The sequence below is a fragment of the Lithobates pipiens genome, unplaced genomic scaffold (genome assembly GCF_037356315.1).
Source record: "Lithobates pipiens isolate NorthernLeopardFrog02 unplaced genomic scaffold, aLitPip1_a1.2 Scaffold_120, whole genome shotgun sequence".
NCBI classification, from domain to species: domain Eukaryota; kingdom Metazoa; phylum Chordata; class Amphibia; order Anura; family Ranidae; genus Lithobates; species Lithobates pipiens.
Window position 1 is genome coordinate 122,431 of NW_027507708.1, and position 20,002 is coordinate 142,432.

At 56.8% G+C, this 20,002-nt stretch overlaps 1 protein-coding gene across 14 annotated transcripts in view; it reads right to left on the bottom strand.

Annotated features, from left to right (window-relative positions):
* EVL (Enah/Vasp-like) overlaps nucleotides 1-20,002 on the bottom strand; it is a 136,843-nt gene that overhangs the window by 95,724 nt on the left and 21,117 nt on the right. For 8 of the 14 annotated variants that reach the window (XM_077474680.1, XM_077474678.1, XM_077474677.1 and 5 more), the window contains exon 1: nucleotides 12,911-13,071. The exons of 3 other annotated variants lie outside the window; for them this stretch is intronic. In XM_077474680.1, the coding sequence (XP_077330806.1) occupies nucleotides 12,911-12,933 (23 nt within the window). In that variant the 5' untranslated portion in view covers nucleotides 12,934-13,071. Of the gene's footprint in view, nucleotides 1-12,910; nucleotides 13,072-20,002 lie in introns of those variants that run through there. 3 more of the 14 variants (XM_077474685.1, XM_077474684.1, XM_077474683.1) reach the window with 1 other exon arrangement.

Below are 20,002 nucleotides of genomic sequence, written 5' to 3' on the forward strand. Positions count from 1 at the left end.
GCCAGACAGGCCCCGAACTTACCCCATCTCATGGGAAGCGTGGAGGGCAGCTTCTCTCCGGGCTGCTCTGTATCTTCTCCCTCCTCTCCTCCGTGCTTCTCCTGCCGACCAATCGGGTGACGGGTTGGGCGGGAGGAGATTCAGTGTCACAACAGCGAACATTCATTCACTATTGTAACACAACTGGGCGGGCTCAGGGTGCAATGCTCTGCCCACCCTATTTTGAATCCAATTAGAGCCTGCATAGGGGGATCTGATGGGGCCTATCCAATCACTAGAGAGCGATGACATCACTGAGAATGCAGCCTATCCAATCACTAGAGAGCGGTGACATCACTGAGAATGCAGCCTATCCAATCACTAGAGAGTGGTGACATCACTGAGAATGCAGCCTATCCAATCACTAGAGAGCGGTGACATCACTGAGAATGCGGCCTATCCAATCACTAGAGAGCGATGACATTGCGAGCCCTGGCAGTATCGGCTGACCTGTAGTAACCCTGAGAACACATGCGCAGCCTCGGACACGCCATTAAAAAACAATGGGCCCCCCGGGGGTGGGGGAATTATCGGAATGATGTCACACAGCGAGGATCCCTCACCATTCTAATTATCTCCTTCATCTGCAGAGGAGCTGAGGCCCCGCCCCTGAGGAAGGATAGACAAGCAGGTGCAGGTGAGGAAGGGATACAAACGTTTACATTTTAGTAATGGAGGGACTCCGGACAGAGTTGCTGAAACTGAACACACTACATGAGTCCCTCCACCTACAACTTTCCATAGAACCTCTGCCAGGTTTTTACTGCCATCTTCTCATTACAGAGCTTTGTAAACTTCCTGCTGTGTCCCTAGGACAGGAAATTAAGTAAGAGTCTCTTCGGTAGTTGGACTATTCCCCTCCCCCATCGCCTCCCTGCCCCCCATCTCATATTATTCTTATTCACATGGAGGGGGGGCTTGTTGTCTGAGGGCTGCGTTCACATTGGGGGGAGGGTTAGGCCTGTCTGAGGGCCGCATTCACATGGGGGGGGGGGGATAGGTCTGTCTGAGGGCTGCGTTCACATGGGGGTAGGCCCATCTGAGGGCTGCATTCACATGGGGGGTAAGCCTGTCTGAGGGCCACGTTTACATGGGGGGGTAGGCCCGTCTGAGGGCCGCGTTCACATGGGGGGGTAGGCCCATCTGAGGGCCGCATTCACATGGGGGTAGGTCTGTCTGAGGGCCACGTTCACATGGGGGGGGTAGGCCCATCTGAGGGCCGCGTTCACATGGGGGGGTAGGCCCATCTGAGGGCCGCATTTACATGGGGGTAGGTCTGTCTGAGGGCCGCATTCACATGGGGGTAGGTCTGTCTGAGGGCCGCATTCACATGGGGGGTAGGTCTGTCTGAGGGCCACGTTCACATGGGGGTAGGCCCGTCTGAGGGCCGTATTCACATGGGGGGTAGGTCTCCCTGCCCCCATTGATGGCATTCCTCGGAGTGGGTTCCCCTGTCTGGGTAATGTGTGCTGAGGGGCGCTTGTAGTTTCCAAGTACAGGGTGACAACTGGGGACAGAGCGTTGTCATCCGATAAAAGGAAGTGTCTGGAGAAGAACTTCCATGGCGGGATCACTGAGATTATTATAATGAGAGCCTGCTGGGGGGTGGGGAGGCGCAGAGTAACCGAGTACAATGTGATAACGGGGGATGGAAAGCTCTGCTCACCAGGAAGGAATCTGCAGCATTTGTTTGTCTGGATCTTCGCTGAGCTCCATTCCCAAATATGTCCTCCGACTTCCCTGAGGGGGAAGGGGAGGGAGACTGTATATATGTATACAGGGAGGGGGTGAAGTCAGGATCCAGTCAGACGGGTGTATGGGGTGGGGCAGCACCTGTATACAGTGCCTGGAAAAAGTATTCACACCCCGTGAAAGTCCCCACATTTTGTTACAACCAAAACCATAAATGTATTTTATTGGGATTTTATGTGATGGACCAACACAGGGAACTTCTCATAGTGTAATAAATGGAAATTCTCTTACAAACGTTGGAATAAAAGTGGCATGGATAGCCGGCCGGCTTGTGCATGGCCGCTCGCTCAGAAGATCAGGCGCGATGACGTCAGCACGTCCTGTCCACCCTCGGCCGTTCACCGGCTATCCATGCTACTTTTATTCGTATGTTTGTAGGGGAATTTTTATCACAGACACAGAGCTTCTAGCAGACAGCGCAGAGGTTGTGGGTTCCGATCCCGGTCCTGACAACTAATGACCAAACACACAGAATGTGACCCTCTCAATCCGGAATATTCTCTTCCTTCCTTACATACAGTTCTTTGTATAGACAGCCAGGGAAGCCTCTGCAGTCTGGCCATATAACCAATCCTCGCCAATCCCAGCTACTCCTCAGGGGTGGGTCCATTTGATGAGCTCTGCGCTGGGCTCCACCCCGGGGGTGGGTCCATTGGATGAGCTCTGCGCTGGGCTCCACCCCGGGGGTGGGTCCATTGGATGAGCTCTGCGCTGGGCTCCACCCCGGGGGTGGGTCCATTGGATGAGCTCTGCGCTGGGCTCCACCCCGGGGGTGGGTCCATTGGATGAGCTCTGCGCTGGGCTCCACCCTGGGGGTGGGTCCATTGGATGAGCTCTGCGCTAGGCTCCACCGCGGGGGTGGGTCTATTGGATGAGCTCTGCGCTGGGCTCCACCCCGGGGGTGGGTCCACTGGATGAGCTCTGCGCTGGGCTCTACCGCGGGGGTGGGTCTATTGGATGAGCTCTGCGCTGGGCTCCACCCCGGAGGTGGGTCTATTGGATGAGCTCTGCGCTGGGCTCCACCCCGGAGGTGGGTCTATTGGATGAGCTCTGCGCTGGGCTCCACCCCGGAGGTGGGTCTTTTGGATGAGCTCTGCGCTGGGCTCCACCCCGGGGGTGGGTCTATTGGATGAGCTCTGCGCTGGGCTCCACCTTGGGGGTGGGTCCATTGGATGAGCTCTGCGCTGGGCTCCACCCCGGGAGTGGGTCTATTGGATGAGCTCTGCGCTGGGCTCCACCCCGGGAGTGGGTCCATTGGATGGAGCCCAACACCTCACAAGACTCTCTGTCACTTCTCTGCGATCGCTCTGAGTAGGGAAGTAAACCCGATGGCATTCCGGTTTATAAAGCTTCGGTAACATCGACAACGGCCACCGTATTTGTGTATAAAATAAAGTTTTCTGGGTTTGTTTTTTATTTTTATTTTTTTTCATCCTTTGTTACATCTGCTGATCTCCTGCAGCCTCTGTGCAGACACTTCCTGTCTATATAATGATGGGGACCATGTCTGAGAAACGTGTGTTCAAACGATCACTATAGGCAGCCCATGTGACGGGGTGACAACACTGGAGCACAATTGGGAGACGGGACACAGGGTTGTCACCCGAAAACAGGAAGTTCCCGGACAAGGACCCCCCATGGCGGGATCACCAATGATCGAGTCTGCAGACCTGAAGGTATTGATGATGACGAGTCTAGAAATGAGAAGCGATTGAACTGATCGGGTCACTCCCCACACATTAACACCCGAGCCGGGCGACATCTCCGATCATCACCCCTCCCCCTCACAGATCGTTATCAGCTGATGATTGCCAAGTTCTAATTCCAGTATCATGAGCTACACAACCGACGTACCCGGCATACCTCCAGAGGAGGGCGCGAGTGACCCACGACACCCCCCTCCCCCACCCCGACCACAACACCCCTCCCCCTCACCACAAGACCCCCCCCACCCTGACCACAACACCCCCCCTCACCACGACACCCCCCTCCCCCACCCCGGCCACAACACCCCCTCACCACACCACCCCCCTCACCACGACACCCCCCCTTCCCCACCCCGACCACAACACCCCTCACCACACCATCCCCCCTCACCATGATACACCCCCTCCCCCACCCCTCCCACAACACCCCTCCCCACACCATCCCCCCTCACCACGATACACCCCCTCCCCCACCCCGACCACAACACCCCTCCCCACACCACCCCCCTCACCACGACACCCCCCTCCCCCACCCCGACCATAACACCCCCTCACCACACCACCCCCTCCCCCACCCTGACCACAACACCCCCCCCTCACCACACCACCCCCCTCACCACGACACCCCCCTCACCACGACACCCCCCTCCCCCACCCTGACCACAACACCCCCCCCCCCCCCCCCCTTACCACAAGACCCCCCTCACCACGATACACCCCCCACCCCCACCCTGACCACAACACCCCCCCTCACCACACCACCCCCCTCACCACGACACCCCCCTCCCCCACCCTGACCACAACACCCCCCCTCACCATGATACACCCCCACCCCCACCCTGACCACAACACCCCCCCCCCCCCTCACCACAAGACCCCCCTCACCACGATACATGCCCCACCCTGACCACAACACCCCCCCACCACGACACCCCCCTCCCCCACCCCGACCAGAACACCCCTCACCACACCATCCCCCCACACCACGACACCCCCCTCCCCCACCCTGACCACAACACCCCCCTCTCACCACAAGACCCCCCTCACCACGATACACCCCCCACCCCCACCCTGACCTCAACACCCCCCACCCTCACCACGACACCCCCCTCCCCCCACCCCAACACCCCCTCACCACACCACCCCCCTCACCACGACACCCCCTCCCCCACCCCGACCACAACACCCCTCACCACACCATCCCCCTCACCACGACCACAACACCCCCTCACCACACCACGACACCCCCCTCCCCCACCCAGACCACAACACACCCTCACCACGATACACCCCCCTCCCCCACCCCGACCACAACACCCCTCACCACACCATCCCCCCTCACCACGACACTTCCCTCCCCCACCCTGACCACAACTCCCCCCCCCCTCACCACACCACCCCCCTCACCACACCATCCCCCCCTCACCACGACACCCCCCCGACCACAGCACCACCCTCACCACAAGCCCCCCCTCACCAACACACACCCCTACCACAACACCCCTCTCACCACGACCCCCCCTTCCACCACAAGACCCCCTCACCACACCATCCCCCCTCACCACGACACCCCTCCACAAGACCCCCCCTCACCACAACGCCCCTCCCCCTCGCCACAACATCCCCCACTCCCGACCACAAGACCCCCCCACCACACTATCCTCCCTCACCACGACACCCCCCTCCCCCACCCCGACCACTACACTCCCCACCCCGACCACAAGACCCCCCTCACCACAGCACCCCCGTCACCACAAGAACCCCCCCGACCACAAAACCCCTCCCTCACCACAACACACCCCCCTCACCACAAGACCCCCCTCACCAACACACACCCCCACCACAAGACACCCCCCGACCACAAGACCCCCCCTACCACAAGACTACCCTTCACCACAACACCCCTCTCACCACGACCCCCCCTTCCACCACAAGACCCCCCCACCACACCATTCCCCCTCATCACAAGAACCCCCCCGACCACAACACCCCCCCTCACCACGACACCCCCCCACCCCCGACCACAACATCCCCCCTCTCCACGACACCCACAAGACCGCCCCCTTCCCTCACAGATCGTTATCAGCCGATGATTGCCAAGTTCTAATTCGAGTATCATGAGCTACATAACCGACGTACCCGGCATACCTCCAGAGGGCAGAGGAGGACGAGACCACAGACCACAACCCCCCCTCACCAAAACATCCCCCCACCACAAGACGACCCCCCCCCCCCTGACCACAAGACTACCCTTCACCACAAGACCCCCCCCTCCCCTTCGACCAAAATGGGCAGACCATTCTTGATGACCAGCTGAGGGAAGGCATTAACCCCCCCCCCCATCAGCCTTGCATAGGTGTAGTGGATCCTCCCCTCTGATGTCACCGCACACTGTCAGCTTCTCACCATGTGCATTAGAAGCTGTAGCCAGTCAGAGCCCCGCCTGATTTTGTGGCTGGAGGACGTCCAGCATCATCTAGCACTTTCCTCCCCAGCCTGACTGTCCCTGGCCCCACCCCTTTTATTCATTGGATTTCAGTTCTGTCAATCATGGAGGCTCAGCATCACATGCGGGCGTTACCTATGCAAATACATCCTGCCTAGCACCACCCACTCCTCCAGACTGACAATAAATACAAGTCACCGCCAATCAGCAAGCGTTGCATTTTCCTCTGCGGCCAATCAGCAGTAATCACTCCTGTTACTGGATACATTCTCTCTGGAATCTGGCACAGATCCGGTGATTCCCGTCCAGCCCACATCCGAGCCGCTCTCTGGAATCTGACCGCCACAGATCTGGAGATCCCCATCCAGCCCACATCCGAGCTGCTCTCTGGAATCTGACAGCCACAGATCTGTTGATCCCCGTCCAGCCCACATCCGAGCCGCTCTCTGGAATCTGACCGCCACAGATCCATTGATCCCCGTCCAGCCCACATCCGAGCCGCTCTCTGGAATCTGACCGCCACAGATCCCTTGATCCCCGTCCAGCCCACATCCGAGCCGCTCTCTGGAATCTGACCGCCACAAATCCGTTGATCCCCGTCCAGCCCACATCCGAGCCGCTCTCTGGAATCTGACCACCACAGATCCAGTGATTCCCGTCCAGCCCACATCCGAGCCGCTCTTTGGAATCTGACCGCCATAGATCTGGTGATCCCCGTCCAGCCCACATCCGAGCCGCTCTCTGGAATATGACCGCCACAGATCCGGTGATCCCGGTACAGATCCGGAGATCCCCATCCAGCCCACATCCGAGCCGCTCTCTGGAATCTGACCGCCACAGATCCGGTGATCCCCGTCCAGCCCACATCCGAGCTGCTCTCTGGAATCTGACCACCACAGATCCGGTGATTCCCGTCCAGCCCACATCCGAGCCGCTCTCTGGAATCTGACCTGAATGAGTGTCCCTCTGGTCCTGAACATGAAAGCGAAGATGGGGGATTTCATGGCAGGAGGTTGGTCTTCAGATCAGAGGATCCCGCCACAACAGAAGTGTGCAAATATAAAAAGAGGGTCAGTGTTGGGGTAGAGGGAGGGTCAGCGTTGGGGTAGAGAGAGGGTGGGGTTGATGGAGGGTCAGCATTGGGGCAGATGGAGGGTGGAGTTGGAGGGTCAGCGTTGGGGCAGATGGAGGGTCAGCATTGGGGCAGATGGAGGGTCAGCGTTGGGACAGATGGAGGGTGGAGTTGATGGGGGAGTCAGCGTTGGGGCAGATGGAGGGTCGGGGTTGATGGAGGGTCAGCATTGGGGCAGATGGAGGGTGGAGTTGGAGGGTCAGCGTTGAGGCAGATGGAGGGTCAGCGTTGAGGCAGGTGGAGGGTCAGCGTTGGGGCAGGTGGAGGGTCAGCGTTGGGGCAGGTGGAGGGTCAGCGTTGGGGCAGGTGGAGGGTCAGCGTTGGGGCAGGTGGAGGGTCAGCGTTGGGGCAGGTGGAGGGTCAGCGTTGGGGCAGGTGGAGGGTCAGCGTTGGGGCAGGTGGAGGGTCAGCGTTGGGGCAGAGGGAGGGTCGGGTAGATGGAGGGTCAGCGTTGGGGCAGATGGAGGGTCAGCGTTGGGGCAGAGGGAGGGTGGGGTTGATGGAGGGTCAGCGTTGGGGCAGATGGAGGATGGGGTTGATGGAGGGTCAGCGTTGGGGCCGAGGGAGGGTCAGCGTTGGGGCCGAGGGAGGGTCAGCGTTGGGGCCGAGGGAGGGTCAGCGTTGGGGCCGAGGGAGGGTCAGCGTTGGGGCAGAGAGAGGGTCAAGGTTGGGGCAGAGGGAGGGTCAAGGTTGGGGCAGAGGGAGGGTCAGCGTTGGGCCAGATGGAGGGTCAGCGTTGGGGCAGAGGGAGGGTGGGGTTGATGGAGGGTCAGCGTTGGGGCAGATGGAGGATGGGGTTGATGGAGGGTCAGCGTTGGGGCAGATGGAGGGTTGGGCAGATGGAGGGTCAGCGTTGGGGCAGATGGAGGGTCAGCGTTGGGGCCGAGGGAGGGTCAGCGTTGGGGCCGAGGGAGGGTCAGCGTTGGGGCCGAGGGAGGGTCAGCGTTGGGGCCGAGGGAGGGTCGGGTAGAAGGAGGGTCAGCGTTGGGGCAGAGGGAGGGTGGGGTTGATGGAGGGTCAGCGTTGGGGCAGAAGGAGGGTCAGGCAGAGGGAGGGTCAGCGTTGGGGCAGAGGGAGGGTCAGCGCTGGGGCAGAGGGAGGGTCAGCGCTGGGGCAGAGGGAGGGTCAGCGCTGGGGGCAGAGGGAGGGTCAGCGCTGGGGGCAGAGGGAGGGTCGGGTAGATGGAGGGTCAGCGTTGGGGCAGAGGGAGGGTGAGGTTAATGGAGGGTCAGCGTTGGGGCAGACGGAGGGTCAACGTTGGGGCAGATGGAGGATGGGGTTGATGGAGGGTCAGCGTTGGGGCAGATGGAGGGTCAGCATTGGGGCAAATGGAGGGTCAGCGTTGGGGCAGAGGGAAAGTCGGGTAGATGGAGGGTCAGAGTTGGGGCAGATGGAGGGTGGGGTTGATGGAGGGTCAGCGTTGGGGCAGACAGAGGGTCAGCGTTGGGGAAGAGGGAGGGTGGGGTTGATGGAGGGTCAGCGTAGGGTCAGCGTTGGGGCAGAGGGAGGGTCAGCGGTGGGGCAGAGGGAGGGTCGGGTAGATGGAGAGTCAGCGTTGGGGCAGATGGAGGGTCAGCGTTGGGGCAGAGGGAGGGTCAGCGTTGGGGCAGAGGGAGGGTCAGCGTTGGGGCAGAGGGAGGGTCAGCGTTGGGGCAGAGGGAGGGTCAGCGTTGGGGCAGAGGGAGGGTGGGGTTGATGGAGGGTCAGCATTGGGACAGAGGGAGGGTCAGCGTTGGGGCAGAGGGAGGGTCAGCGCTGGGGCAGAGGGAGGGTCAGCGTTGGGGCAGAGGGAGGGTGGGGTTGATGGAGGGTCAGCGTTGGGGCAGAAGGAGGGTTGGGCAGATGGAGGGTCACGTTGGGGCAGATGGAGGGTGGGGTTGATGGAGGGTCAGCGTTGGGGCAGACGGAGGGTCAGCGTTGGGGCAGATGGAGGGTGGGGTTGATGGAGGGTCAGCGTTGGGGCAGAGGGAAAGTCAGGTAGATGGAGGGTCAGAGTTGGGGCAGATGGAGGGTCAGCGTTGGGGCAGATGGAGGGTGGGGTTGATGGAGGGTCAGCGTTGGGGCAGAGGGAGGGTCGTGTAGATGGAGGGTCAGCGTTGGGGCAGAGGGAGGGTGGGGTTGATGGAGGGTCAGCGTTGGGGCAGAAGGAGGGTCGGGCAGATGGAGGGTCAGCATTGGGGCAGAGGGAGGGTCAGCGTTGGGGCAGATGGAGGGTGGGGTTGATGGAGGGTCAGCGTTGGGGCAGACGGAGGGTCAGCGTTGGGGCAGATGGAGGGTGGGGTTGATGGAGGGTCAGCGTTGGGGCAGACGGAGGGTCAGTGTTGGGGCAGATGGAGGGTGGGGTTGATGGAGGGTCAGCGTTGGGGCAGATGGAGGGTCAGCGTTGGGGCAGACGGAGGGTCAGCGTTGGGGCAGACGGAGGGTCAGCGTTGGGGCAGACGGAGGGTCAGCGTTGGGGCAGACGGAGGGTCAGCGTTGGGGCAGACGGAAAGTCGGGTAGATGGAGGGTCAGAGTTGGGGCAGATGGAGGGTGGGGTTGATGGAGGGTCAGCGTTGGGGCAGACGGAGGGTCGCGTTGGGGCAGACGGAGGTTTGGCATGGTCCATGCCCTTAGTAGATGAAACTCCAGGTTTTTTCCTGAAGAAGCCACATGGTGAAACATGTAGACTGATGAACGTGGATACAGGGAATCAATATTACCAATAAGGTGTCTTCATACACCTATGGATACGGATGTATTGGATGCATTGGTTTTATGATATTGTTCATTTAACCCCTTCAATACTGGGCACTTACCCCCCCCCCCCCCCCACCTTCCTGCCCAGGCCAATTTTCAGCTTTCAGTGCTGTCACTTTTTAAATGACAATTGCGCGGCGGTGCTACAATGTATCCAAACTAAAATGTTATCATTTTTTTCCCCACAAATAGAGATTTCTTTTAGTGGTATTTCATCACCTCTAGGGGGGGGGTTTAGTTTTTTCTAAACTAATAAAAAAAGACCAAAAAAAAGTTGAAAAAAAAGTTTTTGTTTGCTTTGTTATAAAATTTTGTAAATAAATGTTCTCCTTTACTGATGAGCAGTGATAGGCGGCACTGATTGGCACACCTGGCGGCAGTGTTTTCACTGATTGGCACACCTGGCGGCACTGATTTCACTGATTGGCACACTTGGTGGTCCAGTGTGGTGGCTTCTCTCTGCTGGTCCTGGACGGGCATCCGCAGGGGGGGGGGGGCTACTCTGATAAACAATCACCGCAGACCCCCCTGTCAGAGAAGCAGCTGATTGGCTCTCCTCAGACACAAGTGAAGAAAAGCTGATTAATGGCTCTTCCTGTTTACATTGTGATCAGCTGTGATTGGACGCGACTGATCACCTGGTAACAAGTCTGTCAGACGGACACGTCGCAGTGACCATCTCCCGATGCCCGCCCCCAGGGAAGAGACCGGTGTCTGATGGGGAGAATAGATTGTCAGCTCTTCTGGGGAAGAGACCGGTGTCTGATGGGGAGAATAGATTGTCAGCTCTTCCGGAGAGGGGACCGGTGTCTGATGGAGAGAATAGATTGTCAGCTCTTCCGGGGAAGGGACCGGTGTCTGATGGGGAGAATAGATTGTCAGTTCTTCCGGGGAAGGGACCGGTGTCTGGCGGGGGAGAATAGATTGTCAGCTCTTCCGGAGAGGGGACCGGTGTCTGATGGAGAGAATAGATTGTCAGCTCTTCCGGGGAAGGGACCGGTGTCTGATGGGGAGAATAGATTGTCAGTTCTTCCGGGGAAGGGACCGGTGTCTGGCGGGGGAGAATAGATTGTCAGCTCTTCCGGGGAGGGGACCGGTGTCTGATGGAGAGAATAGATTGTCAGCTCTTCCGGGGAAGGGACCGGTGTCTGATGGGGAGAATAGATTGTCAGCTCTTCCGGGGAAGGGACCGGTGTCTGATGGGGAGAATAGATTGTCAGCTCTTCCGGGGAAGGGACCGGTGTCTGGCGGGGGAGAATAGATTGTCAGCTCTTCTGGGGAGGGGACCGGTGTCTGATGGAGGGAATAGATTGTCAGCTCTTCCGAGGAGGGGACCGATGTCTGATGGGGAGAATAGATTGTCAGCTCTTCTGGGGAAGGGACCGGGGTCTGATGCGGAGAATAGATTGTCAGCTCTTCTGGGGAAAGGACCGGTGTCTGATGGGGAGAATAGATTGTCAGCTCTTCCGGGGAAGGGACCGGTGTCTGATGGGGAGAATAGATTGTCAGCTCTTCCGGGGAAGGGATTGGTGTCTGATGGAGAGAATAGATTGTCAGCTCTTCCGGGGAGGGGACCAGTGTCTGATGGAGAGAATAGATTGTCAGCTCTTCCGGGGAAGGGACCGGTGTCTGATGGGGAGAATAGATTGTCAGCTCTTCCGGGGAAGGGACCTGTGTCTGATGGGGAGAATAGATTGTCAGCTCTTCCGGGGAAGGGACCGCTGTCTGATGGAGAGAATAGATTGTCAGCTCTTCCGGGGAGGGGACCAGTGTCTGATGGAGAGAATAGATTGTCAGCTCTTCCGGGGAAGGGACCGGTGTCTGATGGGGAGAATAGATTGTCAGCTCTTCCGGGGAAGGGACCGGTGTCTGATGGGGAGAATAGATTGTCAGCTCTTCCGGGGAAGGGACCGGTGTCTGATGGGGAGAATAGATTGTCAGCTCTTCCTGGGAAGGGACCGGTGTCTGATGGGGAGAATAGATTGTCAGCTCTTCTGGGGAGGGGACCGGTGTCTGATGGGGAGAATAGATTGTCAGCTCTTCCGGGGAAGGGACCGGTGTCTGATGGGGAGAATAGATTGTCAGCTCTTCCGGGGAAGGGACCGGTGTCTGATGGGGAGAATAGATTGTCAGCTCTTCCTGGGAAGGGACCGGTGTCTGATGGGGAGAATAGATTGTCAGCTCTTCCGGGGAGGGGACCGGTGTCTGATGGGGAGAATAGATTGTCAGCTCTTCCGGGGAGGGGACCGGTGTCTGATGGGGAGAATAGATTGTCAGCTCTTCCGGGGAAGGGACCGGTGTCTGATGGGGAGAATAGATTGTCAGCTCTTCCGGGGAAGGGACCGGTGTCTGATGGGGAGAATAGATTGTCAGCTCTTCCGGGGAAGGGACCGGTGTCTGATGGGGAGAATAGATTGTCAGCTCTTCCTGGGAAGGGACCGGTGTCTGATGGGGAGAATAGATTGTCAGCTCTTCCGGGGAGGGGACCGGTGTCTGATGGGGAGAATAGATTGTCAGCTCTTCCGGGGAAGGGACCGGTGTCTGATGGGGAGAATAGATTGTCAGCTCTTCCTGGGAAGGGACCGGTGTCTGATGGGGAGAATAGATTGTCAGCTCTTCCGGGGAAGGGACCGGTGTCTGATGGAGAGAATAGATTGTCAGCTCTTCCGGGGAAGGGACCGGTGTCTGATGGAGAGAATAGATTGTCAGCTCTTCCGGGGAAGGGACCGGTGTCTGATGGGGAGAATAGATTGTCAGCTCTTCCGGGGAAGGGACCGGTGTCTGATGGGGAGAATAGATTGTCAGCTCTTCCGGGGAAGGGACCGGTGTCTGGCGGGGGAGAATAGATTGTCAGCTCTTCCGGGGAAGGGACCGGTGGCGGGGGTTGTGTGAAGAAATGCTCAGCGATGCCCCCTCCCCCACAGATATGATCACCGGCGTTCTTCGACATGAAATCCCGTCTGACCCACAAATGTCAGATCTGCCGGATGAACAATGGATGGCGCTAATTGTATCACCAGCTGCAGCCAATCAGAAGGCTGACATTCCCTGTCTGAAGGACAAGCAGAAAATGCAATCCTGGAGGGTGGGCGACCTACCTGAAATCCTCCACCGCCAACATGGCCTGCTCCCGGCTCTGCTCGCCGCTCCTGGGGGGTCACAGCGAGGATTGCTGCATTGTCAGGAGGAGGATGAGCGAAGAGAGGATGCAGCATGCAGAGCGAGGAGAGACCCAGCTCTACCCAGCTGCAGAGCAACTCGTCATGTGATCAGGGGGGAGGGGGGAGCGAGCCATACAATCCACAGCAATCCAATCACAGCTCAGACAGCCACATGAAACTTCAAGCTGATTGGCTGCCGGGACTGACAGCACTTTATACATTTCACTGCATTACCGAAGAAGTCATCATAGCACCAACATATACCATGGTGCAGTACAAACCCTCATCCGGGGTATTTCCTTGTAAAAAGGATTCATATGGCACCAACATCCGCCATCACGCTGTACAAAATACACATTTACCTGAGCTTTGATTTCTAGAGTGCCAACATCAGCCATGGCGCAGTACAACAATCGCCAACCAACATATCTACAGAGAGGGGAAAGTATTCGATCGGCTGCTGATTTTGTACGTTTGCCCACCGACAAAGAAACGATCGGTCTGTAATTTTATTGGTCGGTTTATTATAACAGTGAGAGACAGAAAAACAATAAATATCCAGAAAAACACATTTCATAAAAGTTATAAATTGATTCGCATTTTAATGAGTGAAATAAGTATGTGAACCCCGATCAATCAGCAAGATTTCTCCCTCCCAGGTGTCTTCTATACAGGTAAAAAGCTGAGATTAGAACTCTCTTAAATGGAGTGCTCCTAATCTCAGCTTGTTACCTGTATAAAAGACACCTGTCCACAGAAGCAACCAATCAGATTCCAATCTCTCCACCATGGAGACCAAAGATCTGTCCAAGGATGTCGGGGAGAAGATTGGAGACCTACACAAGGCTGGAATGGGCTACAAGACCATCGCCAAGCAGCTTGGTGAGAGGTGACAACAGTTGGTGGGATTATTATTTACAAAATAACGATGGATCTCCTCGGTCTGGGGCTCCATGGAAGATCTCACCTCGTGGAGGATCAATGATCAGGAGAACGGTGAGGAATCCGCCCAGAACTACACCGGAGAATCTTCTCCATGATCTCAGCTGGGACCATAGTCACCAAGAGAACAATCGGTAACACACTACACCGGGAGGGACTGAAATCCTGTAGCCCCCGCAAGATCCCCCCGCTCAGGAAATCACATGTACAGGTCCCCCCGCTCAGGAAATCACATGTACAGGTCCGTCTGAAGATCACTAATGAACATTGAATGATTTCTGAGGAGAACCGGGGGAAAGTGTTGTGGTCAGAGGAGACCAAAATCCAGATCTTTGGCATCAACTCAACTCACCGTGTTTGGAGGAGGAGGAGGAATGCTGCCTATGACCCCAAGAACACCATCCCCCACCATCATACATGGAGGACCTATGACCCCAAGAACACCATCCCCCACCGTCATACACGGAGGACCTATGACCCCAAGAACACCATCCCCCACCATCATACATGGAGGACCTATGACCCCAAGAACACCATCCCCCATCGTCATACATGGAGGACCTATGACCCCAAGAACACCATCCCCCACCGTCATACACGGAGGACCTATGACCCCAAGAACACCATCCCCCACCATCATACATGGAGGACCTATGACCCCAAGAACACCATCCCCCACCGTCATACACGGAGGACCTATGACCCCAAGAACACCATCCCCCACCATCATACATGGAGGACCTATGACCCCAAGAACACCATCACCCACCGTCATACATGGAGGTGCTATTACCCCAAGAACACCACCCCCCACTGTCATACATGGAGGACCTATGACCCCAAGAACACCATCCCCCACCGTCATACATGGGAGGTGGAAAACTTATGCTTGGGGGGTGTTTCTCTAAGAGGAGAGGACAACTTCACCACATCAAAGGGATGATGGGCGGGGCCATGTACCATCAAATCTTGGGTGAGAACCTCCTTCCCTCAGCCAGAACATTGAAGATGGGTCATGGATGGATCTTCCAGAATGACACTGACCCAAAACACACAGCCAAGGCAACAAATGAGTGGCTTAAGAAGAAGCACAATAAGGTCCTTGAGTGGCCTAGTCGGTCTCCAGACCTTAATCCCATAGAAAATATGTGGCGGGAGCTGAAGGTTACCAAATGTCAGCCTGGAAACCTTGATGACTTGGAGAGGATCTGCAAAGAGGGCAAAATCCCTCCCGAGATGTGTGCGAACCTGGAGGCCAACTCCAAGAAACGTCTGACCTCTGTGATCCCCAACAAGGGTTTCTCCACCAACTACTAAGTCATGTTCTGTGAAGGGTTCACATACTTATTTCACTCATTAAAATTCAAATCAATTTATAATTTTTTTTTTGGATATTTTTGTTGTTGTTCTCTCACTGTTATAATAAACCGACCAATAAAATTATAGACTGATTGTTTGTCAGTGGGGCGAACCTACAAAATCAGCAGCCAAATACTTTCTTCCTTCACGGTGTGTGTGTGTGTGTGTCATATATATATATATATATATATATATATATATATACACACACTGTATAAATTATTATAGATATGAATCGCCAACATCCGCCATGGCGCAGTACAACACAGCAGAGCAGAACATACGGCGAGCTCCATAGAAGTAATATAGAAAACAGAGCAGACCCCGGATTGGAGGAAATCCTTTCCTGACCGACCACCATCTACAGATATACGATTGTTCTTCACACTAAGCTCCACCCATTATCATGGACCAGCAATCCCTGAGCTAGGCTGGGATGATATCATCAGTCTGCTGCGAGGGCCTAGCATGGTGCAGGTTCATGAATGGACAGAAAAGGGGGCGGTGCCTAGCACTGTGCAGGTTCATGAATGGACAGAAAAGGGGGCGGTGCCTAGCACGGTGCAGGTTCATGAATGGAGAGAAAAGGGGGCGGTGCCTACAACGGTGTAGGTTCATGAATGGACAGAAAAGGGGGCGGTGCCTAGCACAGTGCAGGTTCATGAATGGACAGAAAAGGGGGCGGTGCATAGCACGGTACAGGTTCATGAATGGACAGAAAAGGGGGTGGTGCCTAGCACGGTGCAGGTTCATGAATGGACAGAAAAGGAGGCGGTGCCTAGCACGGTGCCGGTTCATGAATGGATAGAAAAGGAGGCGGTGCCTAGCACGGCGCAGGTTCATGAATGGATAGAAAAGGAGGCGGTGCCTAGCACGGCGCAGGTTCATGAATGGACAGAAAAGGGGGCGGTGCCTAGCACGGCGCAGGTTCATGAATGGACAGAAAAGGAGGCGGTGCCTAGCACAGTGCAGGTTCATGAATGGACAGAAAAGGGGGCGGTGCCTAGCACGGTGCAGGTTCATGAATGGACAGAAAAGGGGGCGGTGCCTAGCACGGTGCAGGTTCATGAATGGACAGAAAAGGGGGCGATGCCCAGCATGGTGCAGGTTCATGAATGGACAGAAAAGGGGGCGGTGCCTAGCACGGTGCCGGTTCATGAATGGACAGAAAAGGAGGCGGTGCCTAGCATGGCACAGGTTCATGAATGGACAGAAAAGGGGGCGGTGCCTAGCATGGCGCAGGTTCATAAATGGACAGAAAAGGTGGCGGTGCCTAGCACGGCGCAGGTTCATGAATGGACAGCAAAGGGGGCGGTGCCTAGCACGGTGCAGGTTCATGAATGGACAGAAAAAGGGGCAGTGCCTAGCATGGTGCAGGTTCATGAATGGACAGAAAAAGGGGCAGTGCCTAGCATGGTGCAGGTTCATGAATGGACAGAAAAAGGGGCAGTGCCTAGCATGGTGCAGGTTCATGAATGGACAGAAAAGGAGGCAGTGCCTAGCATGGTGCAGGTTCATGAATGGACAGAAAAGGGGGCAGTGCTTAGTGCTGTGCTCTTACCTGCCCCATAGGAATGCCCATAAATTGGGCTTCAGTCTGGGGTGGAGCTGGTAGCCAGCAGGAAGAAAAGAAATGTGAATAGGACGAGGTGGGGACAGGAGGACGTGTCCTGGTGGAATCACATCGACTGTTCGGCGCATTCCGTGTGCGATGAGTGGAGGAGCGCAGGTGAGCTCTCCTGGAAGATGACGCCAGCGGCCGCTCCTCAGGACTGCGCCGGAATGTCTGACGCAGAATTTTCCGATTGTCAGGCACAGTGAGAACGGTGCTAATTCATTTGAGATGAAACGCGTCGCTCCACAGACCGACATTCACGTATAACTAAAGGCAAAGGTTTTTCTTGGTATTAGGTGGAGGGGGAGACCCCCTGTCAGTTGTTTATTGCTGTCTGTGTCCCTGGTAAGGAGATTCATCCTCCTCTATTTCTCCTGTTTATTGTTATCACTGGGAGGGAAAGGAAACCCCAAATTTCAGGGTTTTGGCAGAACAGGAATAGAGGGGAATCTTCCGATGGGGACACTAGTAGTGACCTGGGGGGGGGGGGGGTCTGGTAATTTGCAGGGATTTCCTCTCACTTCCTGTTGGGCTTTGGGACAGGAAGTGAAGAGAAATCTCCCCAATGGGACAAGGTGAAAAAAATAAAATCAAACTATCCCCCCCCCTTACTCTATCCAAAATGGAAAAAAAGTTCCCCCTGGAGTTGTACTTGAACAGATCAGCGATTGTCACACAATGACTAAAATCCCATGATTTCCCCGAGCTGCTGAGATCACAAGAAACCCCTTTTATCCCAGAGGATGGGGTGGGAATATTCTGGGATTGGGGACAGGGGTGAGACTATCCCAAGATAGGGGACGGGGAAGATCCCGGGATAGGGGACAGGATGGAAAGATGGTGGAAAGATCCCGGGATAGGGGACGGGCGGGAATATTCCGGCATAGGGGACGGGGCGGGAATATCCCAGGATAGGGGACGGGGAAATATCCCGGGATGGGGCCAGGGCGGGAATATCCAAGGATAGGGGATGGGGGAAGATCCTGGGATAGGGGAAGGGGTGAGAATATCCAAGGATAGGGGATGGGGGAAGATCCTGGAATAGGGGAAGGGGTGAGAATATCCTGAGATAGGGGATAGGGCGGGAATATCCCGTTATAGGGGACAGGGGAAGATCCCAGGATAGGGGACGGGGGAAGATCCCGGGATAGAGGACGGGGGAAGATCCCGGGATAGGGGCGGGAGAGAAATAGCCCGGGAAGATCCCAGAATAGGGGACGGGGCGGGAATATCACGGGATAGGGGACAGAGAAATATCCCGGGATAGGGGCCAGGGCGGGAAGATCCTGGGATAGGGGAAGGGACGGGAATATCCCAGGATAGGGGACAGGGAATATCCCACGATAGGGGACGGGGTGAGAATATCCTGGGATAGGAGATGGGGCGGGAATATCCCAGGATAGGGGACAGGGGAAGATCCTGGGATAGGGGACAGGGGAAGATCCTGGGATAGGGGACGGGGCGGAAATATGCCGGGATAGGGGATGGGGCGGAAATATGCCGGGATAGGGGACGGGGCGGGAATATCCTGGAATAGGGGACGGGGTGGGAATATCTTGGGATAGGGGACGGGGGAAGATCCTGGGATAAGGGATGGGACAGGATTATCCCGGGATAGGGGATGGGTGGGAATATCCCGGGATAGGGGACAGGGGAAGAGCCTGGGATAGGGGATGGGGTGGGAATATCCCGGGATAGGGGAAGGGACAGGAATATCCTAGGATAGGGGATGGGGAAGGAAGGTCCCGAGATAGGGGACGGGGTGGGAATATCCTAGGATAGGGGATGGGGAAGAGCCTGGGATAGGGGACGGGGAGGGAAGATCCCGGGATAGGGGATGGGACGGGAATATCCCAGGATAGGGGACGGGGAGGGAATATCCCGGGATAGGTGATGGGACGGGAATATCCCAGGATAGGGGACAGGGAATATCCCACGATAGGGGACGGGGTGAGAATATCCTGGGATAGGAGATGGGGCGGGAATATCCCGTTATAGGGGACAGGGGAAGATCCCAGGATAGGGGACGGGGGAAGATCCCGGGATAGGGGACGGGGGAAGATCCCGGGATAGGGGCGGGAGAGAAATAGCCCGGGAAGATCCCAGAATAGGGGACGGGGCGGGAAGATCCCGGAATAGGGGACGGGGTGGGAATATCACGGGATAGGGGACAGAGAAATATCCCGGGATAGGGGCCAGGGCGGGAAGATCCTGGGATAGGGGAAGGGACGGGAATATCCCAGGATAGGGGACAGGGAATATCCCACGATAGGGGACGGGGTGAGAATATCCTGGGATAGGAGATGGGGCGGGAATATCCCAGGATAGGGGACAGGGGAAGATCCTGGGATAGGGGACAGGGGAAGATCCTGGGATAGGGGACGGGGCGGAAATATGCCGGGATAGGGGATGGGGCGGAAATATGCCGGGATAGGGGACGGGGCGGGAATATCCTGGAATAGGGGACGGGGTGGGAATATCTTGGGATAGGGGACGGGGGAAGATCCTGGGATAAGGGATGGGACAGGATTATCCCGGGATAGGGGATGGGTGGGAATATCCCGGGATAGGGGATGGGTGGGAATATCCCGGGATAGGGGATGGGTGGGAATATCCCGGAATAGGGGACAGGGGAAGAGCCTGGGATAGGGGATGGGGTGGGAATATCCCGGGATAGGGGAAGGGACAGGAATATCCTAGGATAGGGGATGGGGAAGGAAGGTCCCGAGATAGGGGACGGGGTGGGAATATCCTAGGATAGGGGATGGGGAAGAGCCTGGGATAGGGGACGGGGAGGGAAGATCCCGGGATAGGGGATGGGACGGGAATATCCCAGGATAGGGGACGGGGAGGGAATATCCCGGGATAGGTGATGGGACGGGAATATCCCAGGAAAAGGGATGGGACAGGAATATTCCGGGATAGGGGACGGGGTGGGAATATCTCGGGATAGGTGATGGGACGGGAATATCCCAGGATAGGGGATGGGACAGGAATATCCCGGGATAGGGGAAGGGACGGGAATATCCTGGGATAGGGGACGAGGAAGAGCCCGGGATAGGGGATGGGGAGGGAAGGTCCCGAGATAGGGGACGGGGCGGGAATATCCTAGG